Genomic DNA, 17,987 nt, shown 5'->3' with positions numbered 1-17,987 from the left:
ATAATAATAATAATGAGGAAACCAAACTGAGTTACTGTAATATAACAAATGGTTATATATGACCCTGCTTTAAGTCTAATGTCTTACCACACTGTGGGTGGTTTGTCCATATTGTCCATTCAGGTTGGCCAAGTGGCAATTCTTGTACCACCACGCTCCACGATGAGTGAAAGCACAGTTGCTGAGGGCAATGTCATTATCCCGGTCCACTGTTGTGAAGGCTCTGCCCTGGTGGTAGGTCATTGCATCACCTAAAACCAAAAGAACATTTTAAAGCTCAAAGGAACTTCTCCCGGTTGAGTCCACATTTTGTACCTCAATCTTGTATTTCTTGATGATTAGAAAGATACTGTTCCCATATTATTTAGAACTAATTTCTCTTTAATTCTGTCATGGAACATGTTAATTAGCACCCTTGAACTTGGAAGAAGTACAATAAGAAATGTCTAGACAAATTATCCAACAGCTGTAGCCTCAGTTCCAATAAGGTCCCTGTAGCCATATCACAGTGACTGTGCATGTCTGGCTATAGTTGTACGTTGTTTACTCCCTCCTGCAGTGCCAAGGAAGCTGCGCTAGGATCTTTGTAAACACTAACCCGCAGTGCCTCTATAGTTTCCGATAGTCAGCTGGTATTTCTGTCTTGCTGGTGCCAGTTTAAAGTTGTCATAGACGGCGTACACTGATTCGGAGCCCGCCCTCAGATCCACACGCAGCTCATACTGTTGTGAATTTGTTAGGTCGTACATCTTGTCCAGGCCTGAGATATTAAAAAGATAAACATCAATCACATGTTTCACTGGCTGAATCACTATCCTAGTATTCATTATTCTAGTGTCTGTTATTCTAGGTTTGATCCTGGTACTAACCCAGCCAGAATTCCTCATTCATGTCCCCAAAGCCTTGAGTGTAGTTCTTCCAGCGTTTCAAGAAATCAATTTTGCCGCTGTTGCGTCTCTGGATAACCTACACAGAACACAGAAAGGGGTCAATGGTTAAGTGTTAAGTGTGTTTCTAACATCTACTACCAACTTTTATATACTATTTATACTATTTATAGACTTTTTTACCCACTAATAAAAAGAAACACACACAAGAAATATTTTAAAGGTCAGTCAGTACTAAATGCTCCAGGAATATCCACACTTTAAATAGAATCTGTTGTATAAAGAATAATATGTAAGTCATCCCACTCAGGGGATGACTTACATATTATCCCACTCAGAAACATGGATGTTTTGAGTGAGTAATATTACTTGTTTTAACTAGTGATTAGTAATTATTCCTCCATCCTTAATAGTGATGTGAGAGGTGGGGTAGTTGGGAGAGGGATTGACAAGGTGGTAGTAAACTTACAATCCAGCCACCACCATCAGTGGTCATGTCACAGTACACCTTCATTGGCTTTGATCTGTCACTGTTGAGGTAAATGGTGTAGATTCCATTTGATGTGTTTCCATTCTTCATTGCCTGAGTACAGTCCATGGGGAAGGGGAAAAGCTCTCCAACTGCAACAGGAACAACAACAAAAGAGGCTTTGGATATTTGGATGGGGGTTATAAAGTTATTAAACGCCCTAAAGCTATTAAACGCACTCTTTGGTCATGTATGCAGCTATGAATCAGTTCAATTTCTTTCACTTGGGGTGTCTGTTATTGTCAGATATGACTTAATTCAGTAAGTATTTTATCCAGGTGTTTACATCGATGATGAGGCCTCACCTGTGGTAAATGTGGTCTCAACTGTCTTGCTGCGCATCGCTCCTCTGAAGGCCACTAGGCTGACGATGTAGTGAACCCCCTGCTCCATACCTCCTAGAAGGTAACTTCCATCAGTTGAGCTAAGAGTCTCCTCTGCCTCCTTCAGAAGAAATAGACATGTAAACTCATTAACCCAGAGTAGAGTGTTGAAGGAGCAGCCACAGGCAGACAGATGTCAAATAAGTAGTATGCAATGTGTAGCCACAGAATAATGAACTACCACTCACAATATTTTGAACTACAGTCCATTTTGGATCTGCCCATCACTGACTCACAAAACTAAGAAACCAGAAATGCAATGCAATGATAACAATGGATTTAGGAGTATCAGTTACTTTGTGTCAGTGTTCATTTAAAATCAGTTTAAAGTCATATATTAAATAAAAAATATATTTTTTCACAAAGTGCATTAAAGCATAGTCAAGAAGGGTAAAAGGATGGTAAACATAGTAATGATTAAATTGGGTGAATCACATAAATCATAGTAAAAGTGTTACTGTGGTAATTAAGGGCATTGCAAATCACAATATATATATATATATATATATATATATATATATATATATATATATATATATATATATATATATAAAATTTAAAGCCTTATATAAAATACCATATTGGGTTTAACACTTTGCTGTGTGCTCTTTGGACCCAAACCCCCCACATCAAAATGCTCCTAACAGACAGTACTATATTGTGATTTGCATTCTGACAGCTAAAAGGAACCTCACCTGCCCTTTTCCATCTGCCCTCTTATAAGTAAGAATGTAGCCACTGATAACAGCCTGTGGAGGGGTCCACGTCACCACTCCACTGGCCTTTTTGGCGTCAGTCACCCTCAGATTTGTAGGAGCATCAATTTCTGGGGAAAAAAAAACGATGGTTGCATTGGTTTTGGATTTGTACACTCATCTTGCAATTCTACTGATTTCAGGGAAAGGCAGTCACCTGTAGTAGCTTTAGTGGAGGCAGGGAAACAGATGTGGCAACCCATCATGCATTCTATTATACTTATCAAAGGGCATTGCAGTTACCTGTGACAGCTTTAGTGGAGGTCTTCTTGCTGCTGCGATTTCCCTTCATAGCCCAGATGTAGACAGTATACTCCACTCCAGGTCTCAGGCCTGTCAGCTTGTGGGAATTCCTGTCTGCCCCCACAGAGATCTCCTGGCTCTGCCCATCAGCTGAGGTGTAGCTGATTCTGTACCCGTCGATGGGAGCCTGCACCGTGTTCCAGGTGAGGGTGGCAGTGTCCTCTGTCACATTCTTGGTCACCAGGTTAGTGGGGGCATCAATCTCTAAGGAGGAGTGAATTTCAACACCATTGATCACAGTATGCAGCAGGAAATACTAATGGAACACAGGTAGAGTCCTTAGCTGGTATAGATCCCAGAGATGCATCTTCGGACATACCTAAGGTTTGATTTAATGACTGACACTCTTATGTATCTCCAGGCTGCCATTAAGCTCCTTACCAGGCAGTAGGTTATTTTAGTTTTATGTTCACATCCATGTAGACAATACTCAAATCTATGTCTTTCTCCAGCCAATAGATAGCAGCATTAAGAGCTGTGTTCCTCTATGTCCTAGCTAATTATACACATTGGTACATAGCCTTTAAGATGCTTTTGAACCTGAGTTTTCATTTGACACGCTTGTTCAGACAGTCACTAAGGCTTCTTATTACAACCTTACAAGTGTTGTTCTTCTTCGGTTTAGCAAATGCTAAAATCCTGGTTCATGTTTTATCTCTTCCAGGGATGACTAAAGCAATTCTCTTTTTTCAGGGCTTCCCATGTCAAAAAACATCTGGCTGCAGACACTTCAAATAATACAGCCAAATCAAGGAAACACATATCTCCCATATTAACTGCATTACACTAATTCAGAGTTAGATACAGCAGGGCATAGCAATTACCTGTGACAGCTTTAGTGGAGGCCTTCTTGCTGCTGAGATTTCCCTTTATAGCCCAGATGTAGACAGTATACTCCACTCCGGGTCTCAGGCCTGTCAGCTTGTGGGAGTTCCTGTCTGCCCCCACAGAGATCTCCTGGCTTTGCCCATCAGCTGAGGTGTAGCTGATCCTGTACTCGTTGATGGGAGCCTGCACCCTGTTCCAGGTGAGGGTGGCAGTGTCCTCTGTCACACTCTTGGTCACCAGGTTAGTGGGGGCATCAATCTCTGAGGAGCATTGATGATCAATATCTTTGATCACAACATTCAACTAGAAAGACTGGAGACACATGCTGTTCTCTCAAGCTCATCCTTTAACTGGTTTTGATCATGTCTGTCCAGGAGATGTCAGATTCTCTTAATTGAAGGCTTTTTCTAATGGTGTACACAATGTTCCAGTTTTGGCATGCTACGGTACATCCCTACACCCTACATCCATAGTCTGCCAGCCAGTCAAGTAATTTAGCAATTTGAGTTTCATTGTTACCGCTAAGCAGACATAACTCAAATGTAGTACTGTTTCCATCAGGCACAACCAAATCTGTAGGTAAAAGCTGTGAAAAACGTATAAAAGTGTGTTTTTTGACTCACGCCAGAGGTTTCAGACACACGTTACAACCAAAATAATCAGTAAGACCTTAAAATAATGGTTGCAAAGTCATATGAGTTTCAATAGAGTAGCATAGGATTACATAGCAGTAACATCTGAACAAATGTTTTATTGCTATTTTGTAATGATTTTTCTTATGCGGAAGATGATTTTGAAAAATGGCAACAAATCCATAATGAATTCAAGTGGAACACTACAGGAATAGCAGCTAATGCATTGGAATTCATAATGAATTCAAGTGGAACACCACAGAAATAGCAGCTAATGCATTGGATTTCATAATTAATGCTAATGGTACACAGCAGGAATAGCAGCTAATGCATTGGAATTCATAGGCATTTGCGGCCATTATTTTAATATGTAACCAACACTTTTTCGGACTAGCTTACAAACATTGCTCAACTTTGCTAATACCTGACGCTTTGAGATGCTTAAATCCTTATTCATCCCCATAGTCCTCCAAGGCCTCCCTTTTTTTACAGCGAGTCCAAGGTCTAAAGACTGCAGGATGGGCACAGTTTATAATCCTACAACATGGATGCTGACGACCAACCCCCATATTTCACCGATCTTTGTGCATAATGCAGGGAAATCAGGTGTGGCAACCCACACTAGATAATTTGAATGCGTTCTATTGTACTTTTTAAAGGGCATTGCAGTTACCTGTGATAGCTTTAGTGGAGGCCTTCTTGCTGTTGAGATTTCCCTTCATAGCCCAGATGTAGACAGTATACTCCACTCCGGGTCTCAGGCCTGTCAGCTTGTGGGAGTTCCTGTCTGCCCCCACAGGGATCTCCTGGCTCTGCCCATCAGCTGAGGTGTAGCTGATCCTGTACCCGTCAATGGGAGCCTGCACCCTATTCCAGGTGAGGGTGGCAGTGTCCTCTGTCACGCTCTTGGTCACCAGGTTACTGGGGGCGTCGATCTCTGTGGAGCAGTGAAGTTCAATTGATCACACTGATCATGGTGGAATGCAGTAGAAAAAACATGCCAGCCTCTCAGGAAGGTGTTGCTTGTCCTAGAGATGACTGCTTCTCTGGCCATGAGGCTGCTCATCTGCTCCCAGAGTTGTGTGTTCCATATTATATTATATCTTCCAGCTGTCTCTCCCTTTATTCAAGGCTTTTGGGATTTACAGTTTCCAGGCTTCAATTAGTTCTTAATTCTAAAGCTTTGCAGCATATCAAATTAAGAGAAGCCAAGTGGATTATCATAGTTATACAAAGTTCAACATGCAAAGCATTTAACAGCCACAGACCATGCAATCTGCTGTTACCTGAAGATGGATTTGAAGGTCTAAGAATCCAGCTCATTCCAACTTTTTAAATGTAAAACATATTTGTTTAACCTGACTTTGCCTTGAACCTCACTGATTTCAAGACAAGCCAGTTACCTGTGACAGCTTTAGTGGAGGTCTTCTTGCTGTTGCTATTTCCCTTCATAGCCCAGATGTAGACAGTATACTCCACTCCGGGTCTCAAGCCTGTCAGCTTGTGGGAGTTCCTGTCTGCCCCCACAGAGATCTCCTGGCTCTGCCCATCAGCTGAGGTGTAGCTGATCCTGTACCCGTCAATGGGAGCCTGCACCCTGTTCCAGGTGAGGGTGGCAGTGTCCTCTGTCACACTCTTGGTCACCAGGTTAGTGGGGCTGTCAATCTCTAAAGAGGAGTGAATTTCAACACCATTGATCACAGCAGTAAAAGGCTGAAGAAACATGCTGGTCTCCTGAGCTCATCCCTTAGCAGCTCATGCCTGTTCCAGGAGATGTCAGCCATTAAGTAAAGGCAGTTAATCTGCTTGTTGTGTTGTTACTGTTTTTTGGGCCACATACTTTTTGACATCCATTGGCTACCTCCTGGGCAGGTATGAGTTTTGTTCTTGTGTCAAACAGAAAACATTTAAATCTGTTCCTTTCTATTGCATGGATAACAGCACAATCTGCTCTTTCATTGTGCCTTAATGAGAGTGGAAGCTCTCTTTCTACACCTTGGTACCAAGCTTTTATAAATATATTTATCACCTAGAAAATTCGATATCCTGGTATACAGCATATATCCACTAGTACCAACTCAAACAAACTCTTAACAAAGTTGGAGTCAGTTTTGACTCCTAACTATCGTTTGCCCCTCACATTTGCATGGCCACTGAGACTTCCTAACACCACTTTACAAGAATTTAATTAGCTCCTCATTTTTGGATGCAAAAATCCTGGTTCATGCTTTGTGGCATCCAGAGAAGACTACTGCAATGTCCTTTTTGCAGGGTTTCCCTGGTCTAGAATGTCCAGGCCAGACAGTTCCCACTTCTGCAGGCTAACCCTTTTTCATGAACCCTGGTCCTTCTAAATTGTTACTGGTCAGCACATCTCACCAAGAGGATGAGAGGGAGATAACGCTTATCATTCACATTTCTAGACAAGTCAGTTACCTGTGACAGCTTTAGTGGAGGCCTTCTTGCTGTTGAGATTTCCCTTCATAGCCCAGATGTAGACAGTATACTCCACTCCAGGTCTCAGGCCTGTCAGCTTGTGGGAGTTCCTGTCTGCCCCCACAGAGATCTCCTGGCTCTGCCCATCAGCTGAGGTGTAGCTGATCCTGTACCCGTCAATGGGAGCCTGCACCCTATTCCAGGTGAGGGTGGCAGTGTCCTCTGTCACACTCTTGGTCACCAGGTTACTGGGGGTGTCGCTCTCTGTGGAGCAGTGAAGTTCAATTGATCACACTGATCATGGTGGAATGCAGTAGGAAAAACATGCCAGCCTCTCAGGAAGGTGTTGCTTGTCCTAGAGATGACTGCTTCTCTGGCCATGAGGCTGCTCATCTGCTCCCAGAGTTGTGTGTTCCATATTATATTATATCTTCCAGCTGTCTCTCCCTTTATTCAAGGCTTTTGGGATTTACAGTTTCCAGGCTTCAATTAGTTCTTAATTCTAAAGCTTTGCAGCATATCAAATTAAGAGAAGCCAAGTGGATTATCATAGTTATACAAAGTTCAACATGCAAAGCATTTAACAGCCACAGACCATGCAATCTGCTGTTACCTGAAGATGGATTTGAAGGTCTAAGAATCCAGCGCATTCCAACTTTTTAAATGTAAAACATATTTGTTTAACCTGACTTTGCCTTGAACCTCACTGATTTCAAGACAAGCCAGTTACCTGTGACAGCTTTAGTGGAGGTCTTCTTGCTGTTGCTATTTCCCTTCATAGCCCAGATGTAGACAGTATACTCCACTCCGGGTCTCAAGCCTGTCAGCTTGTGGGAGTTCCTGTCTGCCCCCACAGAGATCTCCTGGCTCTGCCCATCAGCTGAGGTGTAGCTGATCCTGTACCCGTCAATGGGAGCCTGCACCCTGTTCCAGGTGAGGGTGGCAGTGTCCTCTGTCACACTCTTGGTCACCAGGTTAGTGGGGCTGTCAATCTCTAAAGAGGAGTGAATTTCAACACCATTGATCACAGCAGTAAAAGGCTGAAGAAACATGCTGGTCTCCTGAGCTCATCCCTTAGCAGCTCATGCCTGTTCCAGGAGATGTCAGCCATTAAGTAAAGGCAGTTAATCTGCTTGTTGTGTTGTTACTGTTTTTTGGGCCACATACTTTTTGACATCCATTGGCTACCTCCTGGGCAGGTATGAGTTTTGTTCTTGTGTCAAACAGAAAACATTTAAATCTGTTCCTTTCTATTGCATGGATAACAGCACAATCTGCTCTTTCATTGTGCCTTAATGAGAGTGGAAGCTCTCTTTCTACACCTTGGTACCAAGCTTTTATAAATATATTTATCACCTAGAAAATTCGATATCCTGGTATACAGCATATATCCACTAGTACCAACTCAAACAAACTCTTAACAAAGTTGGAGTCAGTTTTGACTCCTAACTATCGTTTGCCCCTCACATTTGCATGGCCACTGAGACTTCCTAACACCACTTTACAAGAATTTAATTAGCTCCTCATTTTTGGATGCAAAAATCCTGGTTCATGCTTTGTGGCATCCAGAGAAGACTACTGCAATGTCCTTTTTGCAGGGTTTCCCTGGTCTAGAATGTCCAGGCCAGACAGTTCCCACTTCTGCAGGCTAACCCTTTTTCATGAACCCTGGTCCTTCTAAATTGTTACTGGTCAGCACATCTCACCAAGAGGATGAGAGGGAGATAACGCTTATCATTCACATTTCTAGACAAGTCAGTTACCTGTGACAGCTTTAGTGGAGGCCTTCTTGCTGTTGAGATTTCCCTTCATAGCCCAGATGTAGACAGTATACTCCACTCCAGGTCTCAGGCCTGTCAGCTTGTGGGAGTTCCTGTCTGCCCCCACAGAGATCTCCTGGCTCTGCCCATCAGCTGAGGTGTAGCTGATCCTGTACCCGTCAATGGGAGCCTGCACCCTATTCCAGGTGAGGGTGGCAGTGTCCTCTGTCACACTCTTGGTCACCAGGTTACTGGGGGTGTCGCTCTCTGTGGAGCAGTGAAGTTCAATTGATCACACTGATCATGGTGGAATGCAGTAGGAAAAACATGCCAGCCTCTCAGGAAGGTGTTGCTTGTCCTAGAGATGACTGCTTCTCTGGCATGGAGGCTGCTCATCTGCTCCCAGAGTTGTGTGTTCCATATTATATTATATCTTCCAGCTGTCTCTCCCTTTATTCAAGGCTTTTGGGATTTACAGTTTCCAGGCTTCAATTAGTTCTTAATTCTAAAGCTTTGCAGCATATCAAATTAAGAGAAGCCAAGTGGATTATCATAGTTATACAAAGTTCAACATGCAAAGCATTTAACAGCCACAGACCATGCTATCTGCTGTCATCAGAAGATGGATTTGAACGTCTAAGAATCCAGCGCATTCCAACTTTTTAAAAGTAAAACATATTTGTTTAACCTGACTTTGCCTTGAACCCCACTGATTTCAAGTCAAGCCAGTTACCTGTGACAGCTGTAGTGGAGGTCTTCTTGCTGTTGCTATTTCCCTTCATAGCCCAGATGTAGACAGTATACTCCACTCTGGGTCTCAGGCCTGTCAGCTTGTGGGAGTTCCTGTCTGCCCCCACAGAGATCTCCTGGCTCTGCCCATCAGCTGAGGTGTAGCTGATTCTGTACCCATCGATGGGAGCCTGCACCCTGTTCCAGGTGAGGGTGGCAGTGTCCTCTGTCACATTCTTGGTCACCAGGTTAGTGGGGGCATCAATCTCTGTGAAGTAGTCAGTTAACAACTGCATTTCAAAACAACTCATTGTTCGGACGAGACGTAAAACCAAGGTCCTATTGTAAGTGACTCTGCAGCAGCAGTTTTGAGGCATAGTTTACCCCCTAGTCTCTGTAAGTCGCTTTGGATAAAAGTGTCTGCTAAATGACTAATTAATAATATTAATAATAAAGAGTCAACTTTGGAATCAGCTTGTCATTATGACCTTTAGATCAAACTTCAGAACAGTCAACAAATGTGACTTCTACAAATATTAGAGAAGTGAAACCCTAAGCTATTCTATCTTTAAAATAAACAATCATGTACATTAGAAAACACCTGATCGCTGGATTATGTCTGCACTTTTCACAATAGTTGTAGAATATGTAAGTGCTTAATTCTAAAGCTTTGTTGCAAACTAAATCATGGGAAGCCAAGCTAATTGTCTTAGCTGCACAAAGTTCAATACATGCAAAGCCTTTAACAGCCACAGACCATGCTATCTGCTGTCACCTGAAGATGGATTTGAATGTCTAAGAATCTAGCTCATTCCAGCTTTTTAAATGTTAAACATATTTGTTTAACCTGACTTTGCCTTGAACCCCACTGATTTCTAGACAAGGCAGTTACCTGTGACAGCTGTAGTGGAGGTCTTCTTGCTGTTGAGATTTCCCTTCATAGCCCAGATGTAGACAGTATACTCCACTCCGGGTCTCAGGCCTGTCAGCTTGTGGGAGTTCCTGTCTGCCCCCACAGGGATCTCCTGGCTCTGCCCATCAGCTGAGGTGTAGCTGATCCTGTACCCGTCAATGGGAGCCTGCACCCTATTCCAGGTGAGGGTGGCAGTGTCCTCTGTCACACTCTTGGTCACCAGGTTACTGGGGGCGTCGATCTCTGTGGAGCAGTGAAGTTCAATTGATCACACTGATCATGGTGGAATGCAGTAGGAAAAACATGCCAGCCTCTCAGGAAGGTGTTGCTTGTCCTAGAGATGACTGCTTCTCTGGCATGGAGGCTGCTCATCTGCTCCCAGAGTTGTGTGTTCCATATTATATTATATCTTCCAGCTGTCTCTCCCTTTATTCAAGGCTTTTGGGATTTACAGTTTCCAGGCTTCAATTAGTTCTTAATTCTAAAGCTTTGCAGCATATCAAATTAAGAGAAGCCAAGTGGATTGTCATAGTTATACAAAGTTCAACATGCAAAGCATTTAACACCCACAGACCATGCTATCTGCTGTCATCTGAAGATGGCTTTGAACAAGGTTTCAGCCATGTTTTCATTTTCGTACAGTCAAATAAAAAATCTATTTCTCTTTCAACCCCAGGAACATTAACCCTGCTTCTGGGCTTTCATATAGTACTGTACATGCACCATTTCCTTCTGTGGGTGAACTCTTGGAGGTCTTGGTGATTGGTTCCCCTCATTAGCTAACAAATTGCATACTCCCCTAATCAGCTTTCTAAAAACTGGAATCATTTTGACAGTATGCCTTTTGACACTCATGATTCCTTGGCCATTAGGACCTTACAGACAACTTACAAACAAAGTTGGATATAAGGTCTTTATGACCATGCAAGCATAGACTTAGTGGATTCAGGACGCTTTTTAAAACTCATGATGGGTTGCTATGATGGCCAAGCTAAAATATATAACTCCTGCCAGCTCTGCCATTTGAGCTTATTCTTTAGCTCATCTGGTAGTCCTATCTTTGAAGCCAGAAGGCTCTGAGTACAAATCCTGAGATCCCCTGCAAAAGATTATAGTTGCTGCTTCATGCATATGTTTTTTCCAGTTGTCTTTCCCTTTATTCAAGGCTTCTCGGATTTACAGTTTCCAGGCTTTAGTTAGTTCTTAATTCTAAAGCTTTGCTGGATACTAAATCATGGGAAGCCAAACTAATTGTCTTAGCTTCACAATGTTCAATACATGCAAAGCCTTTAACATCCACAGACCATGCTATCTGCTGTTACCTGAAGATGGATTTGAATGTCTAAGAATCCAGCTCATTCCAACTTTTTAAATGTAAAACATATTTGTTTAACCTGACTTTGCCTTGAACCTCACTGATTTCAAGACAAGCCAGTTACCTGTGACAGCTGTAGTGGAGGTCTTCTTGCTGTTGCTATTTCCCTTCATAGCCCAGATGTAGACAGTATACTCCACTCCGGGTCTCAGGCCTGTCAGCTTGTGGGAGTTCCTGTCTGCCCCCACAGAGATCTCCTGGCTCTGCCCATCAGCTGAGGTGTAGCTGATTCTGTACCCATCGATGGGAGACTGCACCCTGTTCCAGGTGAGGGTGGCAGTGTCCGCTGTCACATTCTTGGTCACCAGGTTAGTGGGGGCATCAATCTCTGTGAAGTAGTCAGTTTAACAACTGCATTTCAAAACAACTCATTGTTCGGATGAGACGTAAAACCAAGGTCCTATTGTAAGTGACTCTGCAGTAGCAGTTTTGATGCATAGTTTACCCCCTAGTCTCTGTAAGTCGCTTTGGATAAAAGTGTCTGCTAAATGACTAATTCATAATATTAATAAAAAAGAGTCAACTTTGGAATCAGCTTGTCATTATGATCTTTAGATCAAACTTCAGAACAGTCAAGAAATGTGACTTCTACAAATATTAGAGAATTGAAACCCTAAGCTATTCTATCTTTAAAATAAACAAGCATGCACATTTGAAAACACCTGATCACTGGATTATGTCTGCACTTTGCACAATAGTTATAGAATATGTAAGCTATGTAATATATCCCAAACTCTGTACAGTGCATTCAAGCAATGCCATGAGCTTCTTTCTAAAGGATTACTCGCTTTGTATGGTTTTTGAACTTTTCACATTGAAAAGTCAGCTAGTTGGTGGTTTTGGATTTCCGCTGATGCAGTAGGAGCTTAGGCCAGCCACCCTGATGGCACATTGGCACATCTTGTGTGGGATAGCTTGCCTACCACTCCCCCAACGGATTTGGGAGTTTAATAGATGGACCTCATTCTCAGTGCTGCAAATCCAGAGCCTTTCAGACCGAGATACATAAGTAAAATGCAAAACTGGATTTAATCGCTATGCATTAGAGATTACTATATATGGCTAGTCTCTATTTACCCTAATGTAATTTGGCACATGTCTAATTTCAACAGGTCAGATAAGGCACAGCTACTGTATATCTACCAACATCCTTATGTAAACTTACAGTTGGTTTATAAGTACCATGCCCAACTTGCTTCATTTAGCATTACCAAGTTTGTATCCCTGTAGGCCAATTATACCTGTGATAGCTGTAGTGGAGGTCTTCTTGCTGTTGAGATTTCCCTTCATAGCCCAGATGTAGACAGTATACTCCACTCCGGGTGTCAGGCCTGTCAGCTTGTGGGAGTTCCTGTCTGCCCCCACAGAGATCTCCTGGCTTTGCCCATCAGCTGAGGTGTAGCTGATCCTGTACTCGTCGATGGGAGCCTGCACCCTGTTCCAGGTGAGGGTGGCAGTGTCCTCTGTCACACTCTTGGTCACCAGGTTAGTGGGGCTGTCAATGTCTAAAGAGGAGTGAATTTCAACACCATTGATCACAGCAGTAAAAGGCTGAAGAAACATGCTGGTCTCCTGAGCTCATCCCTTAGCAGCTCTATGTAGCAGTTGTTTACAGGAAAAGCATTTCATTTGTAGCTTCAGTATCGCGGCTCATACAGAAACAGGGATAGTAACTCTTGTGCCATTTTACTGCAAGTTTAATTGATACTTTAGGTTCAATTAAATAAATAAAATTTCCCTTGTTATCCACCCCACCCGGTCAGGGCTGATTATTATACATTGACTGTTTACATTTATGCATGTTAATTAAGAACAGTGTTAAATTTAATGTGAAGCACTAAAATAAATGATTATTTACTGCCCTTCCATTCCTCCATAAATTGTATGCTTTTGGATTACCAATTTCTTGCCAAAACATATTTTTTAAAGTGTCCCCTCTTATTATAAATCACAGTAGCATATATGAGTTTTCATAAATTTACAAGCTCTGCTTAGAAAAGCAAATCTTTCATTTCAGCCCTAGCACTGTTTAAAGAAAAATGCTGTGGCATTGATATTTTCTACAATTCTGAAATTAGAGGTTTTATAAGGAATAAAAGTGTCTCCCAACTACTTTAAGTGGTTTACGCACAGACCCAAAACTGTGCATGTGTGTGGCAATAGCAAATAACATATAAAGCCATCGGTGAAGGTATTTAATAGGTCCAACTTTCTGAAACCATGAAAAAAAGAATTCTGAATTTTCGAATGCAAAAAGGTTCTTGCTCTGACTATAGGTACCATAATTCTGTTTGAAGGAGTTTGATACATTGAAATAGTTCCACACAGTTTCATACACACACACACACACATAGTAGTCTCAGCGTATAGGAACACCTCCTACATATATATTACATGTACAAGAGCAATATTCAAGCCACACGCCAAAATTAATTAACAGAATGGTGAAGCAACTCACCAGAACAGGAAACACCAAATTGCTTGGCGACTTGTGTCTGATTCAGGTTTTTTTCAAGAGGTCGAACAATTTCCAACTTTTTCTAGCAAGAGAAACAGCAGCGCATTTCACCGTTTGTTTACATGCCATTTTGTAGCGATGAGGTGCACTCGTGGAAATCAGAATACAAAACAAGTCAATGATAAATAAAAGTGGTTCGGGAAAGATTGAAAAAAACAATCAGTTTGCCTCAAGACACTCTGGCGATAACAAGTCGCTTTTGAAAAGCCTGTAAACCGTTTTAATTTAAGTTTGATGATCATGAGTTATCGGGTTACAAAACAGTACTGTATCCGTTGTGAATGAATCGCTATCGGTACCAAGAAGGTGTTCTTTTAAGCGAAGTTCCTGTTCCTATAGGCGGAGTATTTACACCGCAAGTGTTCTCTTAGGAGGTGTTCCTATACGCGGAGACTACTATATATATATATATATATATATATATAGATATATATGCAAAAAGCTCCAGAAACAATCAGTATTTACACAAGCACAGTCATAACAAATTACCAAGTCATTAACCCTTCTTGCATAGCTGTTTTGGAAGAGAGAGATTACCAGTACAACCTGTGGTTTGTAGTCTCCAGAAAATGACAACTTTGTAATGACAATCTGTATTTATATTGCTGGTGCACATTCAGTTTGACAGGGCTGAACATTGTCAGGGTATCATATTCAATGGTAGAAAATGTTTTCCATAACGGTTTGTTATTTTTTTGCCTCATCTGCTTTCAATTACGTAATTCGGCTACTGTATGGAATTTGAATTAACTGTATCAGCAACCAGCAAGACATGTTAAATTACTCACATAATCCTTTGGCGGTGATCAGTGGCGCAGTAAGTCATTTTATTTGGCATGTAGAAATAACAGGATATCCTGTTAAAGTTTATGTTACAATATCAGCCTACTGTTCTGGCAACTGAGCAATTTACAAATGGTCTTCATTAGCCCGACTGCTGGGTTCATCAGTCTACTGCTTGCATAAGAAGGTTTTTAATATGTAATTGACGTTGCATTGTGTAACGGCCAGTGTTGTGTGACACACTGCCTTTACTGATTCTGAGTCCTCTGTCGATGAGCTGAGATTAAAAATCTCTAAAACCACGAATGCGAATGAACTCGGCTCTTTTGCATTGTGGTTCAGATGCTCATTTTCAGTGTACGGGGTCGCCGGTGTGTGCCCAGCCTCAGCCCTGTTACAACTGCAACCTCAAAGGAGGTGTAACACAATAGATGGCTTTTTATGATAGTACCTAATTTCTTGTCTTTTAAGTCTGTGCCAAATGAATTGTGGTTTAGTGGAAACCCAGTGAATTGTGGTAAAGTATGATGGAGAAAGGTATGAGCATGGTACAGTAAATGAGAAACAGGACTTGTTTTACATAACAAGAAATACATAGTGCAACATATTGGACTAAGTAGCATTTTTTTATTCATTACAGCTGGACATCCTTTATTATGTAAAATTAAAAATCTAAATATATAAATATGTGTCTACTTATGTGTTTTAGATCTTGAATAGGAAGCAGCAAACCCACTGGATTGGCTTGGTTCAGCTGCTTTCATTCCCATTGGTTTAATTGGCTAATGTCTTAATGCTAAAATGTTAATGTGTTCAATCTGCTAACCATTCAAGTTTCTTTATTGCACTCTGTGGATGATTTTGAATTTTAAAAGAAAGCAGAAATCACTTAATGTAACATTTGAAATGATCGTGTTTTTAATTTATAAAATGTAAGGTAGTTTAAAACTTAAAACTGCAATGTGCAAGTTGCTTTATTTTCAAAGAAACATTCTGAAAATGAGTTCAGTACACAACCAGTGTAGATTGGATCTCACCTGTTACACCGTTAACTGAAGATGGCTTTCCTTCTATATCTTCCTTAACTGACTGCACTTTGATCAGGTACAAAGAGCCAGGTTGAAGATCTGCAAACAGTAAACTCAGCATTCATTTCAAGTCATAAGTGGTTTGGCCTCAACATATGTTCTAGTGGTCCTAGTCATTTCTTTATTTTAAGATAATTACACTACAGATCAGCTAAGGTGCAATAGTTCCTAGAGACAGAGAAAACTAGAGCTATATGTTTTGTTAAAGCAGACAAAGACAGTCCTTTCATTTCAACGATGGTGCAACTTTGTGGGTACTGTTAATGCTGTACTTGCTCCACTGCAGCTTTTCAGACTAAGAGCCTACTCATAGTAACAATAAAATACTGGCAAGGATAACTTAGTTTCAAGTAGGAGCAGTTATATAACGTTAAAATTAAAAGTCACCTCTGATGATGTAGCTGGTTTTGACTCCTTTTGCCATTTGAACCCTGACCTCATTTTCCTGACCTTCTGGGTTGACAATAGTTAATTTGAAAAAATCAACTTCAGTGGGAGGGTTCTTCCACTCAACATGGATGGAGTGCTCCATCTGAGAGACCACCTTGACACTGTCAATAGAAGATACCACTGCAACGAAAAATAAGATAGCAAAGTAAGGTATATTTTAAAACATGAATAGAGACTTAGAGCAAACAACTTCCAGTAAGTATTGTTTAAATATTTCTTTTTAAAGCCAAGATTTCTGAACACCACCTGTTTGAAAAAAATTCTACAATGCATAACATAAATGAACAGTGAGACTATGAGCTTAGTTTCAAACATGCAAGCAATAAAAATTCAATGGGTTTGCATTTGTTCAATCCTGGGGACCACGTATAAAGTTTCATACAGAGCCTTAGAAATTTGTATGAATCTCTGCACAACTTTAAAGATTATGGTTCTTTGACACACATGTGTATAGAACACCAACAATTGTTATTATGATTATTTGTTGAAAAACATACATGATGAGGTGTTTGCCTAGAAGCTAACCTTGCAGCAACTTCAAGTGCCAACAAATGTTTTAACAGCAGGGCTATTAAACACTGGGTGACACTATCTAGGCAAAAAAATATATACATTATAAATATTAAAGGAAAATTACATAATTATTATTTGGAGAATTCAAATTATCCAATGAGACTGGTTCAAATATCACATTCAAATGCAGATAGCACTTTATGCAACATAAGGTATTTGCCATGATATAAAATGGTTACCTGTGCTGGCTTCCAAATTGCTTGGCTCACTGGAGATATCCTTTATGAATGTGTATAAGTTGATGATGTAATTGACACCCGAAGTTAGGCCGGTGATGAGGTGGGAGTTCTTGGTCTTTGGCACTTTGATCTGCTTTATATTCCCCTCTGCCCCCTCTGGGTAATAGGTGAGGAGATAGTACTCTGCACCAGGTACATAGTCCCAGTTCACCAAAAGGGATTCTTCAGAAGCTTTCACTAAAAGGAAATCTTTGGGGCCGAGCACTGCAAGATAGGCACAATAATCGGCTTCAATAAGCAGGTTTGGCTATTTAAATATAATGGGCATTATTCAGAAAACTGTTTTAAGAAATGTTTTAAGAATGTTTTTTAAAATTTTATTTAAGGACAGGTTGTAAACATTATCTTAGGTTCAAGCTAATAAACCAGTTGAAATCATAGTGATTTGTAAAACAGTTGAAAAGGGTTTTCAGAAACTGAAAACTTCATTTAATTAACCAAAATGAGCATTACAAAAAAAAGCTTTTGTTTAATGTTGGGCCCAACAACACATCTATAGTTAGTGCAATAAAGAATAAGCCCTTCTGTTTAATTGAAAAAAATCTGTATTGTTTATGTATTTATTAGGGTCCAACTCGAAAGCAAGTTTGTGAAATTCTGAAATATTTATTTAGATTGAATAGATTGAAAACAATAAATGTGTTTTTAATGTAGAGTTTAAAGATGACAAGTTTGTAGCACAAATCAAAGTCAATGTTTTTAGTTTACAGAAAATAATGTAATGTTGTCCAGCTATGTTTTTTTTATTATTATTTGAAAGACATATTAAAAATCAAAATATTTTACCCAGACTTCTTTATTCAGTT

The 17,987-nt window shown here is 40.7% G+C and overlaps 1 protein-coding gene across 3 annotated transcripts in view; it reads right to left on the bottom strand.

Annotated features, from left to right (window-relative positions):
* Window positions 1-17,987, bottom strand: part of LOC117401662 (tenascin-N-like) — a 35,847-nt gene that overhangs the window by 3,604 nt on the left and 14,256 nt on the right. The window contains exons 4-23 of one of the 3 annotated variants that reach the window (XM_059031667.1): window positions 17,122-17,385; window positions 16,307-16,489; window positions 15,869-15,958; window positions 12,772-13,035; window positions 11,595-11,858; window positions 10,135-10,398; window positions 9,247-9,510; window positions 8,517-8,780; window positions 7,484-7,747; window positions 6,754-7,017; window positions 5,721-5,984; window positions 4,991-5,254; window positions 3,682-3,945; window positions 2,798-3,061; window positions 2,495-2,625; window positions 1,722-1,860; window positions 1,357-1,508; window positions 870-966; window positions 599-760; window positions 88-251 (exon numbers count right to left, since the gene is read on the bottom strand). In XM_059031667.1, coding sequence (XP_058887650.1) covers window positions 88-251; window positions 599-760; window positions 870-966; window positions 1,357-1,508; window positions 1,722-1,860; window positions 2,495-2,625; window positions 2,798-3,061; window positions 3,682-3,945; window positions 4,991-5,254; window positions 5,721-5,984; window positions 6,754-7,017; window positions 7,484-7,747; window positions 8,517-8,780; window positions 9,247-9,510; window positions 10,135-10,398; window positions 11,595-11,858; window positions 12,772-13,035; window positions 15,869-15,958; window positions 16,307-16,489; window positions 17,122-17,385 — 4,286 coding nt within the window. The remainder of the gene's footprint in view (window positions 1-87; window positions 252-598; window positions 761-869; window positions 967-1,356; window positions 1,509-1,721; window positions 1,861-2,494; window positions 2,626-2,797; window positions 3,062-3,681; window positions 3,946-4,990; window positions 5,255-5,720; window positions 5,985-6,753; window positions 7,018-7,483; window positions 7,748-8,516; window positions 8,781-9,246; window positions 9,511-10,134; window positions 10,399-11,594; window positions 11,859-12,771; window positions 13,036-15,868; window positions 15,959-16,306; window positions 16,490-17,121; window positions 17,386-17,987) is intronic. The other 2 variants (XM_034002449.3, XM_059031668.1) reach the window with 2 other exon arrangements.

The sequence above is a fragment of the Acipenser ruthenus genome, chromosome 10 (assembly GCF_902713425.1).
Source record: "Acipenser ruthenus chromosome 10, fAciRut3.2 maternal haplotype, whole genome shotgun sequence".
NCBI lineage: Eukaryota > Metazoa > Chordata > Actinopteri > Acipenseriformes > Acipenseridae > Acipenser > Acipenser ruthenus.
Note: the sequence above shows the minus strand (reverse complement) of the source record. Positions and strands in the feature narration are given on the sequence as shown.